General features: G+C 35.1%; 3 protein-coding genes across 4 annotated transcripts in view; 2 read left to right on the top strand and 1 right to left on the bottom strand.

The window, feature by feature from the left end:
- Positions 1–18,958, top strand: part of LOC110379100 (thrombospondin type-1 domain-containing protein 7A) — a 93,726-nt gene that overhangs the window by 31,095 nt on the left and 43,673 nt on the right. The window lies entirely within an intron of this gene.
- LOC110376243 (uncharacterized) lies at positions 7,444–9,224 on the top strand. 2 transcript variants are annotated; one of them, XM_021334652.3, is made up of 4 exons: positions 7,445–7,955; positions 8,051–8,185; positions 8,373–8,441; positions 8,893–9,224. In XM_021334652.3, exons 1-4 carry the CDS (start codon positions 7,562–7,564, stop codon positions 9,165–9,167), a joined length of 873 nt encoding a protein of 290 aa, XP_021190327.2. In that variant the 5' UTR covers positions 7,445–7,561; the 3' UTR covers positions 9,168–9,224. The 2 variants fall into 2 exon arrangements, with proteins under 2 accessions (XP_021190328.2, XP_021190327.2); XM_021334653.3 differs by lacking the exon at positions 8,373–8,441 and having other exon boundaries at positions 7,444–7,955.
- LOC110376242 (putative nuclease HARBI1) lies at positions 9,218–10,764 on the bottom strand. The gene is made up of 2 exons (XM_021334651.3): positions 10,284–10,764; positions 9,218–10,171 (listed from the first exon to the last, which is right to left on the bottom strand). Exons 1-2 carry the CDS (start codon positions 10,505–10,507, stop codon positions 9,301–9,303), a joined length of 1,095 nt encoding a protein of 364 aa, XP_021190326.1. The 5' UTR covers positions 10,508–10,764; the 3' UTR covers positions 9,218–9,300.

Below are 18,958 nucleotides of genomic sequence, written 5' to 3'. Positions count from 1 at the left end.
ATAGTTTTTACCACGATTTTACGTAAATATGAATTATGTAACTTATGTAGCAATACATATAAGATTTTTCTTGTATGTTCGTATATAAACAAACATGTCTGCCGCTGTGTAAACAGTCCAGTAAACAGATCCCGAGCATTGCAAACAAGCTTACGTGTGTAGTTGGCCCGTTACAAAGATTAGCAAACACATGGATCAACAACTTGGCGTTTTAAACAGACAAATATTCTTAGAGATATGCATTTAAAGCAGATATTTTTATTCTTTATTAGTCGTAAAAGATTATTTGTGCAGTTTTAACAGTAGTTATTTAACTTTGCCCATTGCCTACATTATGCACAAGATTTAGTATGTAGATATTTTTAAAATAGTGAGATCTTCTATACACTTTTCAATAAAATTACAAATGATAGTGTATGTGATGGTAGTACACATAATACATACTATTTATAAAACGCGTCTCAAAAAAAATGCGCAAATACGACTATCATTAGGGCTGACTTTTTTCCACATTCGACAAAACACAGCTACAACATAACATGACCACTCCATTACCTCACTACTCTATGTTCACAACTCCCATACGACATATAGCACGCGCCCGCAGATTTAGGCTTAACTTCGTTAAATCAATATTAACACGTTTTCGCCGATGCAACCCGGGAACTGGGGTATTACAACGAGGATCTGAACGGTACACTATTACATATCGCTTATTAGTGAACGGTTTGATGGCTTACTAAGTAGTACTATGAAATGATGTTGCAGAAAAAATGTAGTGAAATATATGAAGAGTTAGGGGTGTGTTAATTTATTATGTAGATGTATTTCTCGGCAGTTACTAAACGTTTAAATATACGCAGTTTTCACGACAGTTTTCCGGGTCGGCAGTGATGAGGGGTTATTTGACGCTTTTTAGTTTTAGTATAAATACCTACGTACATTTTTTTTGTAAAATCTTGTTAATACCTCCGTATATATTTTTTTTGTAAATGAAACTTTCTAATACTAAAAAGATAGCTTAATAGTATATTCGGCTAAAATATGGACAACGTATTTTATCCTCACAAAAAATCCTTCACATGTTATTGACAAAAAAGGCAAAATATAACAGCATAATATGGCTCTCAGGGTTCGCTACCCAAACATGTTTTTCAGGCACGTCCTATCAAAAAATATTGCATGACCCAAAACAAAACACGGTTGTAACATACACCAGGACCCACCCTAAGAGTACCCGTACACTGCAAAATAAATAGTCGGCTGACAGTTGGCCCGACATGCGACAGTTGCATTTTTTTTTTTTGCTTTTTGAAAATTGTGATATCAATCAAAGTTTAGTCTTTCTGATACTGGTCAAATACCTCATCATCTCTCGAGACTTATCCCAACTATGTTGGGGTCAGCTATCTATCAGTCTTACGGGATGCAGCTGAGCACCAATGTTTTACAAAGACCAACTGCATATCTAACTCTGACATACCTGATCTTTGTAATGTACATACACCTTCATACTGATTTATAAGCCCAAACAAACTATCGCCCGACTAAAACTTAGCAGTGTGTGGGAGGTTTAAGGCAAAACTGAAGCTGATAAAAACGATATATAAAAGCGCAAATTTCCCCGAAGAATATACACAGTATAATACAAAAGATATTTTCGTAAAATGGCCTGAAAAATTGGCGGCTACCGTCGATAAGTAAAGGTGAATAGTTACCCACGCGGGCTCCCTGACCTAAATAAACACTTGCTTGCCGGCTTATGTTATTATCTTTTCTCGTAAATTTACCGGTTTCGTATTCAGGGTTCTTGTGTATTTTGGTTTAATGTAGATTCTTTCTTGGGATAAGATTTTTCCAGAAAAAACAATCTGTATGGCCCTTGATTCGAATTAAAATGTCGTACTTTAATAACTTTCATGTTCCATGAGTCATTTGTGATACACACTGATTTTTTAACTATGTGTCTGCATCGCGGGCAGTGAAGTGGTTAAGATTTATTATCATTATGTTTTCTTAAAATTTCTAACAAATTATTGCAACCTATTTCTCAATATGTACTACCAAAACAAAACACAAACCACGCTCCATCACTTAGAAACAGCACACACCGTCTTCACGACAATCCATTGTATTAAATTTTATTTGTATTACATTGAATGCTGCGCTCACGTCTTTGCAGCACTGTCGGAACATTAGCCGACATGTTTGCTCAACTGCTAGCAGACAGAAAAGGCTCGTGTACTGCGAGTTTGACAGGCCGATGTGTCAGCACTTTACTGCAAATGGACGCTTAGATACTTGGAAATATTGAGGGTTTGAAGAGGTCGGTTGTTTTAAGTCTAAAGTGATGTTGGGCTAGTGAAGCTTTGAGTAACAATATTTTTCACATTTATCCAAAAAAAAAAAAACAAATGAGTGAATAATATTCGTACGCTGATATGAATTTGGAATACGCTAAACAAGCATGAAAAGCCTTAGAATGGATGCTGTGGAAAAATACACCATCATTTTTGGCAACATTAAAAATCACAGCTCACATACAACAAAATTAAACCTTAACACTCACAACATAAAGTACATTATATAAATAACCCAACACACATGTACAAAGACAAGAAACTTTTTCATTCACATAGGGAGCACTGCCTGGTCTGCTCGATAAGCCACGCTGTCGAATACGGCACCATATTGAGCTCATAGATACTAGCGGCCTCTACGCAACCACTAATTGGAACCAAGGTTCTGTATAATTTACTGCTTTGTGGGAACATGATGTTTAGATAGTATGTAGGTACGAAATTGGAGCCAAGTATTTGTCTTTTTTATGTGTTGATTCGATTTATATTTAGTCATAGAGGCGTTACGCTTATAGTTCTTCATACCTTACGAGTATATCACAGTGGCAATTTGATGTTTAAAAAAAAGTTTTTCTTAGACATCTTAAATAATCTTAACGTTTGTCAGTAAAATTGAGGATTCCGCTGTAATTAAACGTTAATAAATAATGAACACTATAATGTGCTTTCTGCGTAAAAAATTTATAAAGACCTAACAATTACAGCTATTCTTTAAATATGAATCGATAGAACCTACAATCATAACCACTCCAAAAAACAAATAATCATTACAGAAAACGTTCACAATAACCGTTACAAAGCACTTAATATTATTCCAATTGAAACAGTTCGAGATTGCCAGCGCTTGATAAAGTTTCCACTATTATTGCGGCTTCCCACCGTATTGTCTCAACGCTATTGATGCGGACTTTATAAGCTGGAAGCTGTAATACTTAGCTATAGGTATTGTAGGCGAACATTAAAGTAATTAGTGTAATCCCCTTGTGAATGCTTTCGACTGGAAATACAGTTTATGGACTAAGTTGTCTATATCTAGTTCGTTATGTTTTGTATGTACTTGTTATCAAGATGATTTTGTGCCCAGAATATCTCTTTCAATATATTTTGTCTGATAAAAAATTACAAACAATTTATAAGTACACCAGTGCAGCTTTTTATCTGTGATCACTAGATTTTAATTTTTGTGCAAAGAGACATCGATAAAGTTATATCTGCATTTGAAATATAGTCAAACTCAAAACCAAAGTCAAAAGTATATTCACATTTTAGGCTGAAAAAACTAAACTTTTTTTTAAACACACTTCCAAAGTGTCTGCATTTTACTAATCTTATGAATTTTTGCTGGTAAGAAGTAATGGAACAGCATATTCCCCAGAAGCTAACTGAAGAATATTCAACTGATCACCCAAAAATGCCTTAAAATTGTCCCAAAATAAGTCACGTACTTGTAAAAATCTGGGTTGGTTGGTTAGGCGTCCAGTTCCGGAGCAAGTCGCGCCGGATACAGAGGAAATGAAGACGCGGAGACCACACGACAGTGGCGCCTCTGCCGGATATCGACCAATGTGGCTGACACCTAAACGAACATGTCACTATTGGGAGACAGCGTTTTGGGAGCTGGGAAATGGTGTGAGAGTACAATATAGATAGGTACATACCTATGTACGGTCTTTGGTAGGTACATTGTTGGACATTTGCTATCATAACCAGCCTCCTTCCAAGTGTAGTGACAATGCTTGTCAATGTTGACCAAAAGCCTCTTTCAAATCACAGTGCAAAAGAGGCACACGCATGTAAATATTAAATCTGGTGATAAAATAAGTAACATTCCAATGCTTTTGAGTAAGTTTAGTCAGGCTAAAATACCCTAAAAGTTGCTTAACTTAATAACTTTCAAGCATTATTTTCACACTGAAACTAAAAACCAAAGTAAAAATATACATAATTGAATGAAAGTTAAGCCTACTGCCTAGCTTCTAATATTCCAGCATTTAGCATCCTCGAAGATTAAGTGCTTATTAACTAAATAGACGATTAGTATTTAGTCCTTCTGACTTACATTAAATACAGCCTGATTTTCTCCTCAGAGATTTGTACAATAAACGGAATTGCGAGAACTTTGGAGACCTTTCAAACATTAATGGATGTTAAGAAATAAGATTTTACAGTTCTCGGAATTCAGCTTGAAAGAAAATGCTTATTTATTTATTGTAACTTCCTTGTAGAACAATAGTAGTTCCTAGAACAAATTTTAATATAGCTCAAAAAGAACTTTTAACCATCTTAAAATGAAAATTAGATCAATTTCTTAATGGTTCGATTCAAATTCTATTTAAATTCTACTTAGATAGATATAGAATTCAATTTAAATTTTACATAGGAAACTATTTTATCACCGATGTACATATGTACGTTTTAGAACCCCCTTTACGTTTATTTTTTATATTTTATTTATAACAAAAGCGGCTGATAAATTCAGAAGGCTTCAAAAATGTCGTGTTCCCACACGCCACAGTGGATTCAGTAAACTCAGTGACATATTGCGCTCAATGATGCGTTAACCGCTTTCCGATAAACAATCGGTCTCCAATCTGAGTGACAACGGCAAAAATCGGTCAGGACGGCCAATTCAGGTCAATTCTACGCGTTGTTCATTTTTATGTCCATTATTTCGGACAGACTCGGATCTCGGAATTCAATTATGATTTTTCTGAGTTTAGTTTGGTTTGCTTTTCAGTTGTAGGTTGTGTTACAATATGTCATTGTTTGTTTACTTATCTAATAAAAATCGTACAAACTTAAATCAAGATTACATTGCTTAAGACTGAAATATAACGTTTTAAATTATGGAAAACTAATTACACCACGCTTTTGCATATAGTTAACACCTCATGAATTTACTTTTCAAAGTGGTTTTATAAATTCTGAAAATCAGGATAGTTCATAAAATTTTCAACAGTAAAGGTATGTAGGATTAAAACTAGAATTTTATCCCTATGTTAGTTCTATACAATTCAAAAATAGAAGCTCAATCCCCGTCCTTCATCCGTCGTTTTACAGAGAATTTTTGATTCTATTCATATTTTACCTGCCGACAACACGCCTGGCTTTTTCACAAGGATGACTGAAAGCCAGCCTGCGAGGTTTATCTATTTTCAGACTTCCTTTTTGTGTGAATATTCGTTGCCAGCATTTTATGAAGCATAGAGGTTTTATTTACCTGCATGCAGAGTAATGGATTTTTAATTTTTGTGGAAGAATGTATTTTTGTGGTGCAAGAATTTCTGTTTGTGGTATGTATGTGTTGGTTAATGGTTTTATGTGTATTTTTACGACAGACTTCTTTCTATTTGTGAGCTTCGTTTGAAAACAAAGCCATAGACAAACCCGGGTTACCCTGACAACTACTTGAATATTTTTGGTGGAAAATTGAAAATAAACATGTCGACTCCGGGTTAGGAAACAAAACATTTTTCTTAACCAAATGATAAAAAAGCAACAAGTTAATTTTATAATAACGCCTCCGTGTATCGAGGCCCGTATAATCCGATGAGCCTGTAATCAGATTGGCCCACACCTACGCTCTCGCCGCATAACACGGGACCTGCCACGGAGAGAGGAAAGATGAGCGGAGATGCCATAATGCAGGTGTTAGGCGACCAGTTACGAGTGAATTAACAAGGCGTTTAGGTTTTTTGGGACATCTGTCAACGATTTTTGGTATAACAAAAAATGGTCGTGTCCAAGGAAGGCGTATAAGGGTCAGTAACGTTCCTGATCCCCCGCACACCTGCATTTTGGCGCGTTACTTTCTTAGATTTTCCGTTATGGCACCTCCGCTAGTTATCTTATTCTCCATGGTGGCTGCCAATTCTACTTAGTTCGGGCTGTGACGGGATACGGGTATGTTATCCAGCCCATTGTTGTGAGTTAAGCAATATTGATGAGGTTTCCAATATCCTAGTCGTTTAATATTCACGTTAGAATTAGGCTGTATCGACAGTTTTGTGTATGGAGTTTGTGATGTGAAAAATAACTTTGATATCCTGTTCTGTGAAACGATTTTCAATATTGTAGATGTCTGTTTTGTAAATAAATATCAGCCGAAGGGAACAGATTTTTAACATAGCAGCGTTTATTTTAACACTAGCCGTTTTTTTCCGCTGTTTCACTCGCGTCCCGAGGAAACTACTGCCGGTACCGACATAAAATATAGCCTGCGTTACTCACAAATAAATAAATAAAATCTCTTTATTACATTGGTAAATGCAGATTACACTTTTATGGGAAATAAAACGTGAACAAAACTTGAAAGTTTTCTCTTTACAATAAAATTGAAAAAGTCTAATAACAGCTCAAATGATAGTTACCTATAACATTATCCCTTATAATAGTTGGAATATCATGGTCATTTACATGAGTCCATAGATGTTCCACTATTACACCCCTTGGCACAGTAATAACATTAGTTTTTACGAGTTTTCCACCTTATCTCGTCGGCACATGCGTTCATGTGAAATATTTCGACGGCAGTCTTATTTATGTAGTGTGTTTAAATGTACATGGTACATTAATGTGAAAAAAAAGATTAGAAAAAGTAGATACATACTAAAGAAATTCCGAGAAATATGAATGTATTTTTTTCTTAACTTCTAAAATTAATACAAAATATTTATTTAACTCGATTTTAAAAAGCAGATTCAAAGCAGAAATATTTGCCTTTAGTAGAAAGGGACTATGATTTTCCTTTTCGATGATTGAAACCTTTTTATCGCGAGTACTCGAGTGATGCTTGAATGTAATCCCGGCTCATCATCTCGTCCATCATCCCGGCTTTATCCCATCAATACATTATCCAAATCAAAAAGGAAGACAATGATTTTTATTACATTAAGGGCCGATTTTTCAATCCTTTGATAAGTCCCTAGATAACTAACTGACGTGTAAAAATAACTGGCTGTTTAACAAGGGAATAAATATTTTCAATTTTTCAATCGTTTTTTAACTAAAGAATAGCTATCTATCTGTTGTCTATGAATATCTGTTGCTAATTTCACACTAACTATGTACGAGCGAGATGCACGTATGCAGTCATCGTGATGTTAGACTGAAACAAGTTATGATTGACATTGACATTAAAAACTAACCTCAATTTTGTTGTTTGGTTTCATTTAATTAATTTGGTTCTATTATAAATAAAAATGGATAAAAAGCGTGAGCGTGCAAGCAATTTCGATAAAGCCGAAACGCGGTTATTGACGGAATTGGTTACCAAATATAAGTATATAATTGAAAACAAAAAAACGGACGCCGTGACCAATAAAGATAAGGAGGCTGCCTGGGGCAGAATAGCTTCTTCTTTTAATGCAACTACTAGTGGTACCACGACACGTAGCTCTAAAACATTAAAATTAAAATATGAAGGTATCAAAAAGGCCACGAAGAAGAAGATGTCCTGTCGCAGGCAGGAACTTTATCGCACAGGTGGCGGGCCATCTAATGCTCCTGATTTCGATGACGTGGAGGAGAAAGTGCTGGCTATATGTTCCAACATTACAGGATTGGAAGCACGCAATGATAGTGATAACATTTCAGGTATTTAAAACAATTTAAACCAATTAAATATTCCTTCTTATTGTTTCTTTTCATGTCACAAATACATAAAGATTAAAGCTATCATTATTTTTCAGATGTAATCCAATCTGCATCTGTCCCTCTGAAAATTGATTTGTCTCAGGATGACCTTAATTTAAAATTTAAAAGATTTCAAGAAACAATTCAAGATAGTGACATACAGATTGTGATGTTGAATCAAGAAACTGATGGTATGTATTTATGTTGTCGAGTACACAAGTTTTTTTATAACTGGTGCACAGGACAGGGTCATCGGTCACTACCTAATCCGCTATCGGGCCACTCAATATTATAATTATTTTACAATTAGGTAATTCTATTCCGTTTGTTGCCTTCATCATAATAGTAGGTACACAACAAACTTGTCTTTTTTTTTAGAAAAGGATTTGAATGAAAGCGCCAGTCAAAATGCAGAACCAACAATTATTGGCACTGAGAATGGTGAAGGTAGGTTTTATAATATTATACAGATTGTATCGTTAAACCTTTTCATCCCTTCGGCCACATGTTCTATACATCACCCTGAACAATGTAAGACTTTTCCAATAAAGACATAATTTTTTTTGACTTCCCATACAAAATGACCAAACAGCTGACCGAGTTTTGTATGACAAGTTGAAAAAATTAATGTCTATTTTGGTACAGTCGTAGAACAAACATTGTTCAAGGTAATGTATATTGTATAGAGGATGTGGTTGAAGGGCTTCAACTATACACCTTGTATAGTCAGATCTTTTTTTTCTTTTTATACCACTGTGGTGGCAATAAAGCATCCGCCTGATGGTAAGCAGATAATATTATGTTATGTAGTACATCATATACCTACAAACATGGACAAAGTTCACAAAATATAAGTACTACATAATACATATATTAAACCTTTTATTACTTTTTACAGATTCTTATAACAAATGGGGCACATGGAACCCAAAAGCATTGAAAAGTAAAATTAACCCAGTTTTAAAACCAACTAAGGCCAGCGTTACTGCAAAAATAGACGAATTAAGTGCTACAAGACTAGAACTTGTGCATCTTCAACAAGAGATAGCAAAAAAAGAACATTATTTTGTTGAACAAGAGCACGAGTTGAAAATGACACACCTTCGAAATGAAGAAATCAGGAAACAAGAGTTACATAATTTGATGCTTAAGACAATGCAACAGAAAGATTAGTGTAAATGTTTTTATTATTGTTTAGGCCAGTGGCCAATAAAAAAGTGAAATAATCAATAGGTATTTTTATTTATTACTCCAAATTAAAACAGAATTTATACAGCAATCAATAAGCAGCCAGGATTTCTTCACATTATTGTGTTATTAGTGATTCAAAATAGTTAATTATGCCATCCCGTGTGCTAGAGGTACTGTTTATTCCCTCATTGTCGGCATATACTGGTGGAAATTCTGGCTGTTGTGGTATCAATACCTCGGGGTCACTAGGTGGCTCACCCTCACTTTGACTGCATGCCAAATTATGTAGTATGGCTGCAGCTACAATCACATCTTGAGCTAGAGGTATTTTACACCTAAGTCCAATACTTAGAACAGGGAATCTCCTTTTCCATACACCAAAACACCTTTCTATCACATTTCTACTCCGGATATGAGACTCATTATACAATTGTTCAACTTGGGTACGTGGATTGCTTAGTGGTGTCAACAAGTAATTATTTAAGAAATATCCACTGTCACCAAGCACAATTCCATTACCAAAGTCACCCCTATCACACCTATATTTGGCAGCTGAATTATTGAATATTAAACTGTCGTGACTTGACCCCGGCCACCTAGCCACAATGTCCACAAATTGCAAGTTTGCTGTACACATGGCCTGTACATTTAAAGAGAAAAATCCTTTGCGATTCCTATAGTTTTCTGCAGTATCACCTCCTGGTGACATTATTTTAATATGAGTGCAATCTATGGCTGCAATAACTCTTGGGAATCGTGCTATATTGTGAAAGCGCTCTTGTATGGCAATGATTTCCTCCCTATTTTCTGGTAATTTTACAAAATTTGGGCGCAAAGTAGCAATAGCTTTGGTCACTCTTTTTACAATTTTACATATTGTAGAATTATGCAGTCCGCCAAAATCCCCAATTGTTACATAAAAAGTTCCAGTTGCATAAAAGCGTAATGCAAGTAATAGTTGATGCATTGGTGGAACACACTGATTCCTGAAACAATAGAAATAATGTGTTTTAAGTAAGATAGGTACTAAAGGAATAGTAGTTAGGTACTTACAATTAATTTAGGTAATGATGTGTATGATACAGAAAATGAACTTACCTTTCTGTATTGTGTTCAATTTTGTCCTGAATTAATGAAAGTAATAGCTCTACAGTTTGTTTTTTCAGGCGAAATCTTCTCCAAAACTCCCTATCATCCCATGTATTAAAATTGTCAGGTCTCCCTTTTACAACTCTGTCCTTTCTCTGATCAGGGTTAATATAGTTCAGTGCCTGCCTTTCCTCTTCAATCGCTGCGTCGTCGATTTGCTCAAAAACATCCATTATAATGTGCGTGAGGTAATACAATCTATTTTATTAAACTATAAATAAACCTCAAAATTTCATAGATGACAGCTAGATAAATCCACAGATAAATCTTAACCATCCCTTGAAGCAGCAGATAACTTTATTCTCCAGTTACCGCCTATATTCGACGGATAACATCTATCTGACAATCGAAAAATTGAAAATCTTGTTATTCATCGAATAAACGTTATTCGACAGATAAAATTCGCTATCTGAGGATTGAAAAATCGGGCCTAAGAAATCATATATCTAAAAAGGTTGACCATTATCAGAATATTCATTTCTCAATATAGTTCAAAACGACACAAGCTTAACTGACACCTAAACATCTCTGATTTCCCTTAAAAATGTAAAATCTTTCGCCTTTTATAACACTAAGGGATTGTTCACACCAAACGTATTGTCCGCCGCTGACTGTGAGTATACTCACTGTCTGCCCCAGTGTGAACGTCGACTCAATCTGCAGTACGCGTACTCACCAAGCCGACAATAGGCTATAGCGTACGATGCGCTACATGTGTGAACAAAAGAATAGGCTCGTGTAGGTTCACACTAGATGCGTACGCTGAGCGGCTGACTATTCTACACATAAAATGGCTCAGTCAATTTCATACTTTATATTTCGAATATAGACTTTATCCAAATAAGTTCAAGAAATATTTTCGTATGACAGTAAAACATTAGATGAGTTACTATCTTTAATACGTTTAAGTTTATATAAAAGGGACACTAATTTATCGACGTGCTGTACCGAGGCGCGGCGGAGCGTACGCGGCGGAGCGGCGCTATTCGGCAACTGCGTCCGCGTAGCCAATCCGCGTCCGCCGTGCATAGTCGCGTAGTAAAATAATCGGCCACTGAGAGTCAGCTACAACAGACGACGTAACAGCGTATAGTCGGTTCGGTGTGAACGACAATTTCAATATATATGGAAAAGCAATAAACTGCGTAACGCGCGCTCACAGTCAGCGGCCGACGATACGTTTGGTCTGAACGATGCCTAAACGCCTGTCTATGCAAATAATTACAACCTGTAAAATCTACATTAACTTATAAAAACTTATAATAAGACAGAATAAGCATAACCATAAAATAATTTACATTAAGAATAATATTAAACCGATCTTTGGATTAAATAGATCACCCCTTTTCTATGCCTCGGGCGTCTTCAGTTTGATTGAATTTCAAAATTGAAAATCGTTTTTCATAACAACATGCCATTTAAACCAAGAACATGATTTATTGCGAATACTTTGATAAATCGATTTTCTTTCCCTACATTTATTCAAAATACTGCAGGTATTATAAAGTCTTTCATACATTTTAGAAGTCTTCTGATTCAAAAGGGATGAAAACTGAAAAATGCAGAAGCTATTCAACTTTTCTCGGTATTTTCATCACGATGCGATGCTCGAGTCTGTATCAATTAAATAATTGAGCTTTAAAAAGCTCCAATAACATATAAGAAGTCTATTTTCAGACTGTAGGGGTTATAATATATATCTTTGACCAAAATCACGAAACACCCTTTAACATCATTTTGAGAGCTACGATATTATTTTCTTTCTCCAATCAATCAAGTCTGCCTGTCTGCCACCCCAAAAGTACTGAATCGAATTAATTAAAATTTTGTACACAGTCTACAGACTAAGGAAACCTATAAACATTTTTTTTATGTTTGCAGGACGTATGTACCTCGAAACGTAGCTTGGATCGCGGGAACCAGCTAGTGGTTCACAAAACTAATTTTGCTACTACAAACGCATACTCTCCCAATCAAACATTTATATCATGCCTATACCTATTAACAGTAAGTCTTCTGTCTACCGGTAGCCACAAGCCCGTTACTTCCCCACTCTTGTTGGGCAAAACACGGCAAATTGGTTCCATTAGTGTGCATTAGGGGGCGCTTCGACGCAACTGGGACCGTTTCAAAGTGTTTGCCTCGGCGAGCGTCGTCTGGCGCAAATGTTTTGGTCCTTTAGACGTTGTTAATTGTACGTACATTCAATTTGTTCGTAAACTTCGTTAGTTTACATACTTTTTTTAACATTTCTTCGACAATATAGACGTCGTGAGCGCGAAAGTTCATAGTAAACAGTTGTTTTAAAATAAGTGACGTTTATGTTGTAGGTAAGCTTGGGCCTATTTGTGGTAAATGTGGTAAAACCTTTCCTTAGGAGAAGTATGAACGTTTAATATTCCTCTCTCCGGGAGGCTATTTTAATTAAGAAGTATGCTAGCTCCTGCTCAGCTTTGGTAAATTTTATAGGTACTTATTATTTGGTAATATGATGGAAATATTTAGAACACCAAAATTAGCTTAAACTTCGCATTAATAAAAAAAAACATGTATTTTTCATAAACAGTAACATTGATTAATTCCTTTTTGTAACGGACTTAACGACGTATTTCTGTATTTATTTTCCTCTCTCTGTTATATGTATAATTAATTTCATTACGTAATGTCATGGGGATAGAAAATCCGTTCCACGCAGCTCGTCGTAGGTAAGTTTATACGCGTGTAAATGTCACCGGGTTCAGATTCGCATTGTATATTAGTTTGCGGTGTCTGCATGGCACGGAACGCATGAGTTATGTTGATTATATTGTTCAGCCAGGAGAATAGAGCACTCAGATAATGGATACTGTTTATTTATTAACATTCATACATAGTAATTAGATTGTAGAACGTAACATATGAATTTTGCTTTATACATTCGTAACTTAGAGGACTTCATCACAATTTGAGCTCTTTAATTTCGGCTTTTAAAACTTTACAATATTTTTCTTCTTTTTCTTAATAAAATCCGTACATAAAACCAAAAACAATTCAATAAACGTCCAGCATTGCAATCCTTCTCAATAAATCCGTTCCAAAAACAAATATGAAACGGCTGCTGGCTCTCACAGATTCATGCAAGCCTCCGGGACATACGTAAGCATGTTGATCTCTGAATATAAACCAGGGTATTGAGCACTGCAGAAATTTTAGCTAGAACATACAAGGTGGACTGCAAAAGGAGCGTTTGGTGACTTTGAGAGTACGTTTATGTGCAACTGGGAATGAGTTTATGTGCAAATGAGAGTTTCTGTGCTATTGAGATTAGGTTTTTGGGAATTGCGGTCGTAAACCCGGTAGAAAGTAAGTTTGGTCTCCCGAGGACTTATTACGATTTTAGGAACTAAGACCACAAAAGTTTTGGTGTTCATTAAAAGTGTGTGCTTTAACAATGATTTCATTTTTAATCATCACATAGCGCACACATAAGTTAACAATTACTAACCATTTTTTGTTGCACAAAAAAGTTCGACATTGTGTCCCTGAATAAAAAATCTTGCTAAAACATTGTCCAGCCATTAAATTCAACCCTTTCTCCTCAAAAGGGTTACACAAAATAATTCACTGAAAACGGGCCCTGAAAATCAATGTACTGGAAATCTGTCAATACAAAATGCAATTTCGGAATCGCTCACTAAAATTCCGAACATCATTTCAGTGGAAATAATTGGGAAAATCTCAGCTGAACCCGTTCGATGGAATATGTATGTATGTATATTTGTATACATCAGTTAACGTGGCAACTGTAATCGTCATGTGCTACAATGAAGGGGTTAAATGTATTCAATACTGTATACATAAGGAAGTAAATACTTGGTATGTTGTTGTGAGAATATATACCTGCTAATTATTTGAACCCTACAAATAACTATATTAAATAGTATTGTAGGTACTGAATATTTTTATGCTGACTGAATCTAGCCTTTTGTATTTCGCAAATACATGTGAAGGCTGTATTATATTATATTTTATATTCTTCTACTTAAAATTGCAATTTAATTAAATAATCTATAATATACTTACACGTGTTCATATTTACATTACTGACTAACACGCACACATTAAATTCTAATAATAATCGTGAATTCTAACCATTTATATCTCATTCGTACACAGAACATTACACGCGAACATCAATTTATTTCTATTATACACACATGTATTTGTGAAACACAATAATTCGTAATATCATTTAACAAAACACGGAAAAGCTCTACTTGAACAATGTTTCGTGAATATTCCTGTAAGTAAATACAATGAAAATATGTTTTTGCTTTTGGGAGGTTAGACATAGAAGTGTATAAATGTTTCAACATTTTATGTTATAACTATGTAGCTTCTGCCCGCGGTTTCACTCGCGTTCCGGATGGTGACAAAAACTATCCTATGTCCTTCTCCCAGATCTAAGCCATATACAGCCCTCTAATTTTCAGCCTAAACGGTTTAGCCAATCTTCAGTTATAAAATATATAACTAACACGACTTTCTTTTATATAAACATTTAAATGATATACCATATGTACTTCAATAAATAGCTTATTTCAATATTTTGAAGTACCACGTTCGATACGATTTAAACATATTGAACATACACTTATTATACAGCAATTCAATGAATAACTCACAAAATTATTGAAAATATCTTTGAAAAAAATACCATTTTCGTTCACTCAATAACAAAATAACTAATTCATGAATAAATCTCATTTTAACAAGCTTTTCTGAGCTATTTGCGAAAAATAGTAAATACCTAATATTATATGATGCAACCGAACAAAGGTAAACTAAGTCCCTTTGAGAACGAAATAATTTCTCTTAGAATATGAGCTTAGAGGGTGTTATGAAAGGTCGCGTCGCCGTGACCTAGGCCGATAGGTCAATTTAAAATAGACCGAGTTGCTGATACTAAAGGTCAACAAACTACGTACTATGTGACATAAACTATATTATTTAGAGAAGTTGGAGTAGGGACCAACTTTGAGATGTTAGAGGTAATTGGTTGCTAATAATATCTTCGTGATTTTATTTACTTTTATTACATTGTTCCATTTTTATTGAACATTTTTGTGTATTACTAAGTGTTATTATTTTTCTTAATTATGAAGAATACATTTTGTGTTACTCATATAAAGTTCAGTTAAATTAAGCGTAGCATTTTTAAAATGTTTATTTCACTGTTTCTTTTTTCAGTAATAACCATTTAAAAGCAAAATTATTCTTAACTAGCTTCTGCCCGCGACTTCGTACGCGGATCCTGTCCCTTATGCCAGCGACTACGGGGTCAGCAAAATCAAAGATCTGCATTGTCTGATATTGAATTTTAAGGGCCCGTTGACTTGAAAACAACGGAATACGCATAACCATTAGAAACGTTCCATATATTAAATTTTTGTACTTCAGCGGCAAAAGCACAGCAGACTAAACCAAAACGCTGAGAACTGAAGCGCAATAGGCATGACCTCAGGGATAAAAGTAGTGATTCTAATAAGCCCGCATTTAAGTTGTGTGTGGCAAAAATATTGCACGTATTATTACGAAAAAAAAAAACATTAAATATTACTAAGATGACAAAGTCGTGGTGACTTAGTGGAAGTCGTGGTGGTTTAGTGGGTAGAGAACCAATCTCTCAAGTATGAGCGTCTGACTTTGATTCCAGGTCTGGCAAGTACCTTCCAATTCCAATGCAACTTTTTTAAAGTTCGTATGTACTTTCTATACGTATATTTTGAGTACCAATGACCGTTATTTGGAGGGGATGTTAAACTGTAGGTCCCGGCTGTTATTGAACATTCTTGGCAGTCGTTATGGGTAGTCAGAAGCCAGTAAGTCTGACCAGTTTTACCAAGGGGTGTTGGGTTGAGCGGGTGATCGGATTGTGGAGGTCAGATAGGCAGTCGCTCCTTGTAGTAAGGAGATAAGGGAAGACCTAACATAATTGGGACAAAGGCTCTTAAAATAATAACGACAATAATAATGAGATTATAAGCACCGCAGGACATCTGAGGCTGATGACGGGGAGTAGCGACCCCGCGGGGCTATTATACCGAGTGCTCCAGAGAGTACACTGTCCCCCATCTCCGGCCGGTCGGAGAGAACCATGACGGGGGTTTGCCGTCCAGAGTGAAGTCGCTAGAGCAGGGTTAGTAGCCCTGCTCGGAGGGTAGGATCGTCGTAGTAAGTGGCGAGTGGGCCGGTGATGCTGGGCCCACAGGGAGCGCGTAATCTGCGTTTAAAGTCCGCCGAGGTATCATCACCCTTCAGCCGCTCATGTCCCTGTTTATCAGTCAACAGAGAGTGCTTATCAGATTGAACCACTTTTGCTAAAACGTCATATCTGTATATGCTATAGTCTAGCTGGCTCCTGGAGTTCTACATCAGGTGTTTCAGATCTTCAATTTGTATAAGTCAATAGAAAGTGCTTATCAAATTGAACAACTTTTGCTAAAACGTCATACCTTTATATGCTATAGTCTAGCTGGGCCCCTGGAGTTCTACATCAGGTGTTTTAGATCTTCAATTTGTATAAGTCAATAGAAAGTGCTTATCAAATTGAACAACTTTTGCTAAAACGTCATACCTGTATATGGTACCGAGAAGCTGGGCTCTTGGGGTTCCACATCAGGTGTTCCAGATCTTCAAATTTATTATCTCAGCTGAAAATGCTCATCACATGAAACAATTTTTGCCATGGCACAAATTTTGTATCTCTTATAGTTTTGTTGGTCTGTTGAAGTTCTGCACCAGGTCTTCAAGTTTCGAAGATAAATTATAGCCTATATGTTGCCCCGACTTTATACCAATGCAACAAAGAAAAAATCATTGAAATCCGTCCAGTAGTTCCGAAGATTAGCGTGTACAAACAAACAGACATACAGACATACAGACAAACAGACAGAATTTTTTTTTTGGATTTATGCTCTATTACTGTTTCTGAACCCCACTCAATTATTATTTTTTTATTATATTCAATGTACAGACAAAGTTTTTTTACAGATTTATTATATGTATAGATTATTTCAGTAAACTGAAGCTCAGATATGAGCTTTTAAAATATAAAAGTATTACCTTTTTCATATGAGCCTCGTAATTCTATATATTCTGTGTATATTAAACGAGCTTTTCAGCTTCTCTCATTAACTTGTAAATGTGTTCATAATATTAAATATTTCATATATTTTTACATTCGCATCGCAAATAATAACTGTGGGATGAGTTTAATTAAAATTTTCTGTTGAAAATATATTAGCTTTAATATTTTATACTCTGATACGCTGTAATATATGAAAAACCTGAAATTGTATTATCACTAGCACTAATCGCGCTACGTTTTACGTATTTACGCTTAATTACGATGAAGTCATTATCAAAACATATGAAAATGAAAAACAAAGTTCGATTTATTTTGTATCATGTTTTTCTAAGGAAAGCTTAAAATATGTTAATGACTGTTTCTTTTTATAAAAGCAAACCTAAATTAAAATAGTAAAAAAATGCCCACTAAGGTCTCTAATAAAATCTTTGTATGAATCTGTAAACTATTAAAAATCTTGATAAAATCATTTTGCTCAAGCATTAATAAAATTGCTACTTAGATGTAATCAAAGTCGCTGAGCAAGTAAATACTAATTATTTCGTAATTTAACATAATCAACGTAATTTTTGCTTTTCGAAATAACCCCCGAAAATAGACAAATTACTTTTTGAGGTGACTTTGATCGAAGAAGGTTATATACAAAAAAACAACATTAAATAAAAAAAAACTTTAAAATGTTGAGTTATTTTTTCAAACAGATTAAAAAGTAGAGAAGTAAAACATTAATCTCCTTACCTGCTATGGCCTTTGTACATGAGCAGTGTTTAAACAAGAATGGATTTCCCGGGAACGCTTGAAGATAATCGGGTTTTACCATCATTGCCTGAAAGGTTGAGAGAGTAAAAAGCTTTAATGGATGGGTATGATGTTAAATAATTGCGTTGTTCCTTGATAAAGCAAAGATTTTAATAACTTTGCATAAATTGTTTTTTAAGTATCCACTTATCTAGATTTTGTTATTTCGTCGAAATATTCGCCTACGCTGTAGCTGGCGTAGCATTGCTACGAGCTACGGCGCAGTCTTAAGACTGAACTTATAGGTTTAGTAACTATAAGGTAACTTTTTTTTTCTATGTTTATATAGAAAACTTGACTAACAAAGAAATATTGACTCCCTTAATAACAGTTCACTAATAACTCACACTACACAGATTACCTAATATTTGCCTCACCAAATTGAAGTAAATTTAGGTCACACAAAGAAGAAAATTACAGTCCGTGATATAATGTTAGACCATTTGGTGCGCGGTATTGTCGGTTAACTAAATGTGACTTATATGTGTTCAGCGGGCTGAGTTACTGCGCCCTGAGCCTGACAGCAAAATAATAGGGACGAAATAAGCTGTATTACACGACCACCGCCGAACAACATTACGGAATAAATTGAACACAGTGCTGTGACACCGTTGGGTGTGTCTTCAGTTTGTTTTGATTACTATTTTAATGAAAATATAATTATTTCTTTCTTCATCGATGTTCATCCATATTTCTT

Source organism: Helicoverpa armigera, chromosome 2 (assembly GCF_030705265.1).
Source record: "Helicoverpa armigera isolate CAAS_96S chromosome 2, ASM3070526v1, whole genome shotgun sequence".
Taxonomy (NCBI): domain Eukaryota; kingdom Metazoa; phylum Arthropoda; class Insecta; order Lepidoptera; family Noctuidae; genus Helicoverpa; species Helicoverpa armigera.
Note: the sequence above shows the minus strand (reverse complement) of the source record. Positions and strands in the feature narration are given on the sequence as shown.

Coding starts and splice junctions, on each gene's coding strand:
- LOC110376242 (XM_021334651.3), bottom strand. CDS start 10,507: ATGGATGTTTTTGAGCAAATCGACGACGCAGCGATTGAAGAGGAAAGG. Junction 10,172..10,283: donor ATTGAACACAATACAGAAAG/GTAAGTTCATTT, acceptor CTATTGTTTCAG/GAATCAGTGTGTTCCACCAA.
- LOC110376243 (XM_021334652.3), top strand. CDS start 7,562: ATGGATAAAAAGCGTGAGCGTGCAAGCAATTTCGATAAAGCCGAAACG. Junction 8,186..8,372: donor GTTGAATCAAGAAACTGATG/GTATGTATTTAT, acceptor CTTTTTTTTTAG/AAAAGGATTTGAATGAAAGC. Junction 8,442..8,892: donor TGGCACTGAGAATGGTGAAG/GTAGGTTTTATA, acceptor TACTTTTTACAG/ATTCTTATAACAAATGGGGC.